Below are 9,898 nucleotides of genomic sequence, written 5' to 3'. Positions count from 1 at the left end.
TTCCTCTGGGGTCTCACAGTCTTCGCTCCTCTGGAGTTCCGCGGTAGGTGGCTGGCTGTTGTTCTTCCCGGGTCTCTTCCGGGTCCCTCTCACGGCGTTCCCCCGGCTGGCGGCGGCATGCGTTCCCCCCGCTGGCGGCGGCGTGCGTTCCCCGGTCTGGCGGCCTCGCCCTCGCGCTGCGTCGCCCTCGCGCTGCGTCGCCCTCAACATGTGATTGTCTAATTCAGAATGGCCAATACCAGTCCATCTCAGCTTGCTAATGCCTAGGATGTCAATCTTTATGCATATTATTTCATTTTTTAGAACTTCCAATTTTCCTAGATTTATACTTATACTTTGTACATTCCATGTTCCAATTATTAATGGATATTTGCTGCTGTTTCTCCTTGTTTTGAGTCTTGCCACATTAACAGATGAAAGTCCTTCATTGGGTCAAAGCTTTACTCCATCCTGAAAACGTTACTCTATCCATGTCATTATGGCAGACTATACTTTGAGCAAGGGAGCTGTGGTGGCTCAGTGGTAAGGAATTGCACTACCAGCACAAAGGTACATGGCTCAGATCCACCAGCCACTTACTTTGCAGGAGAAAGATGGGCAGTCAACTCTTGGGCAATTTATAGCCTATTGAAAACCTGCTAGGGAGTTCACTATGGCTCCAACTCTGTGGTATACAACAGTAACAACAACTTTGATCATTTGATCAGCCAGCTCCTCCCTAGTCGCATTGTGAGTGCCTTCCAAAGTGTGTGACTCATCTCCTGGCATTATAGCCAACAGTGTTCTTCCCGTGGCTACATGGTTTTCAATGGCCTTTTATTTCAGGAGTGGAAGCTCTGCACAAACCTATCCACCATGGGTGACTCTGCTGGCATTGAAATACTGGTGACATAGCTTTCAGCATCACACAACCATTTGAGCCACCACAAGTAGAGGGACTAACATTTTAGAAGTTAGAATTGTTACACAATACTGAGTATCGCATGCAGTAGCATCATGAACAGTTTTGAAATTTGATAATTAGGAAAATGACTGAGATGTGAAGTGATTACATGCTTTTGTAAAATGGTATACTAACTTAAAGTAGGATTTTCAGTTTGTAAAAAGCATAATTTCTACAAAGTGCAATGAAGTGTGAAATGCAACAAAACAAGGTTTATCTATATAATCTGACTCTAATCATGAGGAAAAGTTGAGACAAGCAAATTGAAGAGCATTCTTTTAAATGGAGTTTGGAGGATGGGATGGTAAGGTGGCTTTATTATTCAGGCCTGTAGTGTCATAGAAGACACAGAGACATTTTGCAAATTTTCCAGATTCCAAGAATCTAAAGAGATGTCTGATCCTGGACAAGAACTTGTGCTGGGGATGAGAAAGTGGGAGAAGCCAAGACTTTATTGGAATGATTACTAATGTTAGAATGCAGGTGGTAGATTAGCTCAAAGTGTATCTCAGTGTTATGTTTACAGAATGTGAATTTTATTGTGATTATAAAAGAAAATAGCCTTGTGAGTATGTCCTGTGATTGAATTCATTAATAAATCAGAACTTTTTGATGTGATAGAAATGCAGCAGTTTTACATAAAATACGAAAATTTTAATTTAAAAAAATTATGTAAAACATACTTCTCCAAGATTCAAAGTATAATCTGCATATCATAGACTTGTATGACCACTTTCTTCAACATGTTAACCCATGTTTTATATAATTAATTACTTTTGATCTACTACTTTTATCTCTCCATCTCATCAAGTCCCCCATGAACCTTACTAATTTCTTCACCCTTCCCATTTCCCCACTAATCTCTGTTATCTTCCCATGTTATGATATACATTATAATGTGGCACCCATTTGTTAGGAACTTTCATATGTACCTCAAATTTTTAACATAATCAGTTTTACAGAATTGATTCTAACTACAGATTGTACATAAGGTGGACATTTATACCATAAGGACTACATGTACGGCAATATTAGCAGGTGATTTGGAGCAGATTTTCACACTAATAAATATAAAGGCAGATGCTTTGTTGTTGATGGTGATTGTTATGTGTTTTCAAGTCAGAATTGACTCTTAGCTGATCCTCCTGTGGTTGACAGAGGCTGTAAATCATATGAGAGGAGATTGCCCCTCTTTTACCCACTGAGCCACTGTTGGATTGGATTTGCCTGTCTTGGGACTAGTAGTTCAATCTCTTAACCCATTAGACCATTAGAGCTCTGTGCCTTCTTGGTAAAATCTCTTACCACTGTTAATTTAAAAAATATTCTATTTCGTGCCATTGTTAATATTTTCTCTAATAATAACTTCTGTGAGACTTTACGTATCCTTATTGTAAATTTGCCAATTGTGGTACCTGATCCTTTTCTGAACAGATCTCTGAGGTTCTGTATTCAATTTGTTTGACTACAGATACCTTGGATAGAACTTTAGGAGATAAACGGCATCTTGTAACTGTAGAACTAGAAGCCAGTCCTGTTGGAACATCATCTGTTATGCCAGTTATTGAGTATGCTGAAAATATTACTGAAGATCTGTTGAAAATCTCCCAGGATCCCGTTGAAAATGGAATTCATAGTGCATGCCTCCAAGGTGAGATACTCCATAAGCTTACTAAGTGGAAGTATCACATAACCATTTACTCTCTATATTATGAATCATCTCCATTTATGTTCTAGCTTTGTTGGTGCTTTCTCCCCATCTCATTACTGTCACTTCTCAGTTATTCCTTCAAGTGCACTGAAATCCTAATAGCAATTTTCTTTGCCTAGGACCATTGCTTGGATTCCCAGTTCAAGATGTAGCAATTACTTTACATTCACTGATAGTTCATCCTGGAACCTCAACAACTATGATTTCTGCCTGTGTTTCAAGATGCGTACAGAAGGTATAGACACTTTTAACTGTAATAACAATGTAATACCATTGATTTCTTTCATAAACATCTTTGCTTACAGAGCCCCACTGCATGGCTTTGCTTCCTGAGCTTTGTTATTATTAAGAGTTCTTACTGTGGAGAATCTTTGACTTCTTAAGCACTAGCATCTTTCTAAAAGGACCTTAGAAATTACTCAGAAATCATAGATACTACTGTGTAGCACAGGAATACACTGTGACTCTGACTTTGTATTACTCTGACCTTAGTAAAACAAAATATTTCTTATATATACGTCAAGTTGGCATCTGCTTTCACCAGCCCCAGACATACAACCACAACATAGAGGACACATCTAGGATTAACTTAACATGGGATAAACTGTACCCCAAAAGGACTTTGAATAGCTAACATTAGTTCCATTTTAGGGACTAATATTCATTCAAAGATTAATTAAGAGCCATTTACTTGTCAAGAAATTTGGTCCCAGTGTGGTTATCTAGAAGCATGTCTTTAGATTGTGTGGACCCTCTGCTTTTTGCTCCCACAAGGTTGGCACACTAACTGCTGGTTCCATACATGCTTCTCAGAGCTCAACTACCTTAGTTTTGTAGGTGATTGATTTTACATGAAAACACTTGGTTTTATTTTTAAATAAAAATATCTTAATTTTTAAAATATTTTGGATTGTTTTTGAGATGTGGTTTTCTTATTTGAATCCCTATTCAGTCTTACTTGAATCCTAATTGTTGTTGGGTGCCGTTGAGTCAGAAGTGACCCATAGCTGACCCTTGAGCAGGCTTTTAGAGGCTGTAAATTGAATGAGAGGAGATTGCCTATCGTTTTCCCATGGAGCAGCTGATGGATTCAAATCACGTGGCTTTGGGATTGCAGCACAGCTTCTTACTGCTAGGCCACCAGAGCTCCCTTACCTTAATTTAATACTTCAAGCCTCTGACTTAAGAAGACTAAACGTAGTGTCCCTAACCAATGAATTAAAATGATACTTAATTTTTTTATTTAATAAAAAGAACCACATTGAGCTGGGATTGCAGCTCATTTCCTTACTGCTAAGCCACTAGAGCATACCTATGAAATAGTCATGATTCATTTGTTGCAGGTGATAAAATTCACCTCAGGAATTGTAGTCTTTCCTGCTTTGGGTTGGGTATTGAATGAATAGTAATCTGAAGGATGATTTTTATATAGTTTCTAAATTAACCCAAAGGCCTAAAACATTGGCCAGTATTTCAAGATAAAATAAACCTTCTAAAAATAAAATCTGGTAGTACTTTTGAGTTGGTTAGCTTTTGAGGTCATATTAGAGCTTAATATGCTTGCTTCAGATGGTCAAAGATGGCCTTCACTATGGATTACATCTCAAAGTCAAGAAAACAAAAATCTTCACTGCTGAACCAGTGGCAGAATCTTAGATGGAGAAAAGGTTGAAATTGTTAACAATTTCACCTTCCTTAAATCCACCTTGGTACCAGCATTAAAGAGCTGGAAAAAAAACCCCCAAAACAAACACCCCTGCCCCAACGTGTTGCACTGGGAAAATCTGTTTTCAAGGATCCCTCTTTCAAGGGCCAAAGGATAATAATGTCAGTGTAAAGACTAATGTTCACCTAATCCAGCCATGGTGTTTTCAGTTGCTTCCCATGCGTCTGGAAGTTGGAAAAGAAATAAGGATGATAGAGGAATCATTGCTGCTTTTGAGCTGTGCTGTTGGAGAAAATACTGAACTGCCAAAGAAGTCTCTCTTAGAGGCACTGCAACTTGGGTGCTCCTTAGAAGCAGGCTGGTGAAATTTGGCCTCACATACTTTGGGCAAGTTGTCAGGAAGAGTCAGTCCTTAGGAAAGGACATCATGCTGAGAAAGGTGGAGGGTCCAAAAAAAGAGAAGACCCTCAACAAGATGGATTGACATGGTGACTGTAACATTGAGCTGTAGCCTATCAGCAGTGGTGAGGATGGCACAGGATAGGCCAACCGTCAGAGCTGCTGCTACTGTGTTAAAGTTCTTTCTCTTTTAAGAATCTCTCTCAATTTTTTTCCCTTTTGGTTGACCTCTCTGACATGTGACATGGACCAGAACTCGGAAAAAGATGAAATTTAAATATTAAAGAAATTAATCTGATTTAAAGGGGTAAACTTTGTTCTGTTTCTCTGGCTACATTTCCACAAAAAGCATTAGCAGAGTAATGAAGCTTTGAAGGTACCATACACAAGATCTTAGACATACTGTATCATACATGTACTATTATTAACCTTTGTACTTTTTATTATCATTTGTACTGATAATTTTCTCTATAAACAAAGTTAAAGCAAGTGTATGTCGTTTACTAGAGCCCTAGGGTTGAGTCTTTGCGGCATTTAAAAGTTTGTATGACTTGCCCCTCCTCTACCATCAGTCCCTTTTTCACCCCCAGCAGAAATTTTATTTCAATGTTCAATATACAGGATTAACCTTCTTTCACTTCTTTAGGCTCTGAAGAAGGCAGATAAGCAAATTTTAGAGCCTCTGATGAATCTCGAGGTTACAGTGACTAGAGATTACCTCAGCCCTGTCCTGGCAGATCTCGCACAACGAAGAGGGAACATTCAGGAAATCCAGTCTCGCCAGGACAACAGAGTTGTTATTGGATTTGTTCCCTTAGCAGAAATTATGGTAAGTACTTTGTGACTGAAATGCACATCCATCTCTTTTCTAACAGAGGGAATATTAAACATGTACTGAGCAACAGCAGGCAGTCAGTAAGGCCTAGAAAAGAGCATCAGGGCTTTACCTTTAGAATATGCATGCTGACTCAGCCATCAAGAACTGCTTTGACGTTAGATTGAAGTGGGTCCAATTCTGGGGCCAAGATGAGGGCTGTTGTACTAAAATGTCACATCAGCTTAAGTTACCATTTTCCCCACCTCAGCATTTATACTACTTACAACATTGTCAGTTTTAAGACCATTTTTAGAACATCAGCCTCCCCTGATGTCAGACAGACACTTCAGTACCACCGAAGCAGCAGGAAGGGCAGAGTCACCTTACCTAATAACAGGACTCATTAGGGAGCTCTGGTGGCTTACTGATAAGAGAGCTTCATTACAGTCCCCAAGAAATGTGTGGTTCAAATCCACCAGCTGTTCTACAGGAGAAGGATGGGCAGTCTCCTTCTCTGCAATTTACTGCTTCTGAAAACCTGCTAGAGAGTCAACCGTCAGTCAGATCTGACTCATCAGTAGCACACAACAACAGTCTGCTTGACACTTGCCTACACCGCTCTGCTGCTTCTGCTGTAGTGCTGGGAAGCTCTGGTGACAGCATAGTCCATAGGGAGTTGTGCTGCTAAACTGAAGGTGACACCGCTGGCATTCAGATATGCCAGCAAGTCCACGAGAGGGAGGCGGACAGTCTCCTTCCTGTGATTTTCCCAGGCTCAAACCTGCTGGAGGGGCAGCTGTGCATCAGTTCCAGCATGGTGGCAGCGAGTCAGGGTCGCTTACAGTAATGTTGTAGTTAATTTCTACCCAAAAAAGTTAAATGATCTCTTTGAAAGAAATCATCATCACGTATCCCTGATCATTCTCAAAAGCATCAAGGAGTGAAACTTGGAGCTTAAATGTTTTGAAATCGCTGACTGAAAGGATTTTGATCAGGGCTGTTCCGTAAGCCCTAGTGGCACAGTGGCTAATCACAAATCAGTGATTCTACCCCATCTACTCAGAAGTAGGAGGAGGTCGTCGGCTTCTGTCTGGAGTTACTGCCCTGGAGAGCCTCTAGGCAGTTCTCTGCCTTAAAAGATTGCTGTGGGTCAGAATCAATGAAATGACAGTGGATTTTTGTTTTTGTTTTAGGGTTATTCGACGGTGCTCCGAACACTAACATCAGGCTCAGCTACTTTTGCCTTAGAACTATCTCATTATCAAGCCATGAATCCTCAGGACCAGCATATACTGCTCAGCCGGAGAAGTGGCTTGGCCTAAGTGTTTTAGTGTCCAGAAAGTGGAGCATCCATCTACTTCATTTTCAGTCAGAAGAACAGTTTCATTGCTGACTTTGTTGGACAGATACATTACTCTTGGAGAACAGAGAACTGGGGGGGGAAAAAGTCTGTACCTTGACAACAGGCCGTGGCACTGGAACGGCCCCTTCTCATTTATATTATGAGAAATGTGCTTTAAAATGTAATTATACCTTGTATATTGTTCTTCAGTGTTAATGATGTTATCATTACTGGTGATAATATTTTATTATAAATAGATCAGCAGTAAAAACTTAACCCTTTGGATATATTGGATAGAGGTACAATATTGGTTTTATGTTGGTTGGTTTTATGCTTCAAATAAGGAAGATGCTCTATTTCTGTACCTAAGAGTATTGAACATACCACGGATCACCAAAAGAACAAACAAATCTATCATGAAGGAAATGTATCATGAAGGAAATGTAATCAGGACACTGCTTAGAGGCAAAGATGGTGAAACTGTGTCTACATATTTGGGGTCTACTGTCATAGGGGCCCTTCTTAGAAAAAGACATCATGCTTGGAAAAGTAGAGGATCAGACAAAAGGAAGTAGACCCTCAATGAGATGATGGACACAGTGACTGTAAGAGTGGGCTTGAGCTTGAGCTGGCAGAAACTGTGAATGGCGCAGGATAGGGCGGAGTTTCTGTCTGCCGGGTCAGAGTCAACTCCATGGCACCTAACAGCAACAGTGTAAAATAAGCTCAAGGTTCAATCAATATAAAGATACATTTTATTTCAAGAGCAGCCTAAAAAAATTCCCATGATTTCAAAATCAAGTTGATTGCAGTACAGATTTCTGTGGTCTTTTATGCCTCTTGTTTTGCTCCTTCTTTTTAGAATGCTTTTGTGTACTCTTCTCTACAGTGGCCAGTAAAAAGAGGTTCTGCAGGTATTCCACGTCTGTAGAAGAGAAGTATGAATAAAAGATATTTATAGTTAATATATTTCTTTGGTGATCTTAAAAAAATTAGTAGCTTAATTAGAATCTCCAAATATAATTATTGGGAAAGGGAGTGGGAAAATCCCATAAAGTGATTACAGATGATGATCACTAAGTTACACCAAAATTTGATACATCTATGGAACAGTTCTATGTCCAACTATAACCTCTTATAGGTATTTTCATTGCCTACAAAGTATTGTTCCCAATTCCTCTAGTTTTAATATCTGCTGATTAACTCACATTTCTAGTTAGAAGAAAAGAAAGAGGCTAGCTAAGAGAGGTTTAAACATCACCCAGGATTAGTAGTATCTTGAAAAAGAACTGTTTGTCTTACTGGACCATTCTGCAGCGGTGTTGGAATAATCTGTTGTAAGCGTTTTGTAAATTTCTGACATCTTTGTTGCTCCAGAGTCTCTCACCAACAGCACTTGCCCGGGGCCTGTGATTTAAAGCCACACACACCCCAGAACACTTTAAATTCATGTTTCAGTGTCTAAATTACAGATTGAAGCAATACTTAGTGCTTTCCCACTTGAATGGAAAAGGAAAGCTAAGATAATTGCTTTCTTAACTCAGATGTTACCAACTCAGTTACATACCATAATCTTGGTAAGAGGTTAGTTGCATCTACATATTCTCCCCAGAGGCAGGCTTCTCCACCAAGGATGAGTTTTTTCTGTTCGTCAGAACCTAAATTGAGATTGTAGTTATGGACTGTCCAGTCGGAAGTGACTCATAGCCAACCCTCCGGTGGGTTTTCAAAGGTGGCAAATTGCACAAGGGGAGATAGAGATTAGTGACTTGATGTATAAATGGTTGTGAGCTAGGACTTATCCATGGAGATGAATTTTATCCCTGTCCCTGGCCTGTTAGTCATAGATGAATCATATGGCATATGAAAACTAAATGTGCTGGTGGGCCAGTACTACAGATGCCATTTTATGTGGTTGACTGAAGACTTACTTGGACAACAGAAATAATTCTACTTGGAATACTGGTTTCATAATGAGCTGTAACTACTAGTCCTGCCTTTAATTTCTACTTCTACTATTAAAATATATGTATGCCTAATACTATTTTTAGGGAGATCTGGTGGCTTAGAGGTAAGAAGCTGTGCTACAGTCTTGAATGCATGCGTGTTCAAATCCACCAGCAATTCTGCGGGAGAAGGATAGACAGTCTCCTCCTGTGTGATTAAGTGTCTCTAAAAACCCAATGGCCCAGAGGCATGCGGTTTAAATACACCAGATGCTGCTGGAGAAGGAGGGGCAACCTTCTGTACCAGTCGGATCTGATTTGACGGTACACATACACACACACATAATAATAATAATAATAAAAAAAAAACCCATTGGAGGATCAGCTATGAATTGGTTTGACAGCCTGCAACTATAATGCAGGTTTCTTTTACTGTAATCATGGCTTTTAAATCCTCATAAAATGCTTTCTAGAGAACCATAATAACAATCTTTAATAGCCCTGCCATTTTAAAGCTTACATGTTAAACTACAAAATTCTTTTTTTTTCCAAAGGAAAATTTTACACTAAAGTGTGAAGAATGTCAGTTTAAAGGCTAAGGTGTCCCTGATCTAAGCCAGGTATTTTCACTTGCTTCCTGTGCTTCTGAAAGTTGGACAGTGAATAAGAATGGCAGAAAAGGAATCAGAGTATTGAATATTCCATGCACTGCCAAGACGCAAATCTGCCTTGAAATAAGTGCAACCGGAGTGCTCCTTGGACACAAGAATATTTTCAGAAGGAACCAGTTCTTGGAGAGAGATGTCATGAAGGAATAGGTAGAGGGTTATCAAAAGAGAGAAAGACCCTCTATGAGATGGAGTGACATAGTGGACTTGAGCATGACAGAGACCGTGAGGCTGGTACAGGATCGAGCATGATAGAGGCCGTGAGGCTGGCACAGGATCCAGCATGGCAGAGGCCGTGAGGGTGGCACAGGATCGGGCATGACAGAGGCCGTGAGGGTGACACAGGATCCGGCATGACAGAGGCCGTGAGGCTGGCACAGGATCCGGCATGACAGAGGCCGTGAGG

General features: G+C 40.1%; 2 protein-coding genes across 2 annotated transcripts in view; one reads left to right on the top strand and one right to left on the bottom strand.

The window, feature by feature from the left end:
• Nucleotides 1-6,858, top strand: part of GFM2 (G elongation factor, mitochondrial 2) — a 54,237-nt gene extending 47,379 nt beyond the window's left edge. The window contains exons 17-20 of the mRNA XM_006901430.1: nt 2,415-2,594; nt 2,774-2,889; nt 5,366-5,548; nt 6,730-6,858. Coding sequence (XP_006901492.1) covers nt 2,415-2,594; nt 2,774-2,889; nt 5,366-5,548; nt 6,730-6,858 — 608 coding nt within the window. The remainder of the gene's footprint in view (nt 1-2,414; nt 2,595-2,773; nt 2,890-5,365; nt 5,549-6,729) is intronic.
• An 878-nt stretch (nt 6,859-7,736) lies between these two features.
• HEXB (hexosaminidase B (beta polypeptide)) overlaps nt 7,737-9,898 on the bottom strand; it is a 60,979-nt gene continuing 58,817 nt past the window's right edge. Inside the window, exons 12-14 of the mRNA XM_006901435.1 lie at nt 8,446-8,536; nt 8,181-8,285; nt 7,737-7,803 (exon numbers count right to left, since the gene is read on the bottom strand). Coding sequence (XP_006901497.1) covers nt 7,737-7,803; nt 8,181-8,285; nt 8,446-8,536 — 263 coding nt within the window. The remainder of the gene's footprint in view (nt 7,804-8,180; nt 8,286-8,445; nt 8,537-9,898) is intronic.

This window comes from Elephantulus edwardii, unplaced genomic scaffold (assembly GCF_000299155.1).
Source record: "Elephantulus edwardii isolate Elephantulus edwardi_28Jun2011 unplaced genomic scaffold, EleEdw1.0 scaffold00326, whole genome shotgun sequence".
NCBI lineage: Eukaryota > Metazoa > Chordata > Mammalia > Macroscelidea > Macroscelididae > Elephantulus > Elephantulus edwardii.
Note: the sequence above shows the minus strand (reverse complement) of the source record. Positions and strands in the feature narration are given on the sequence as shown.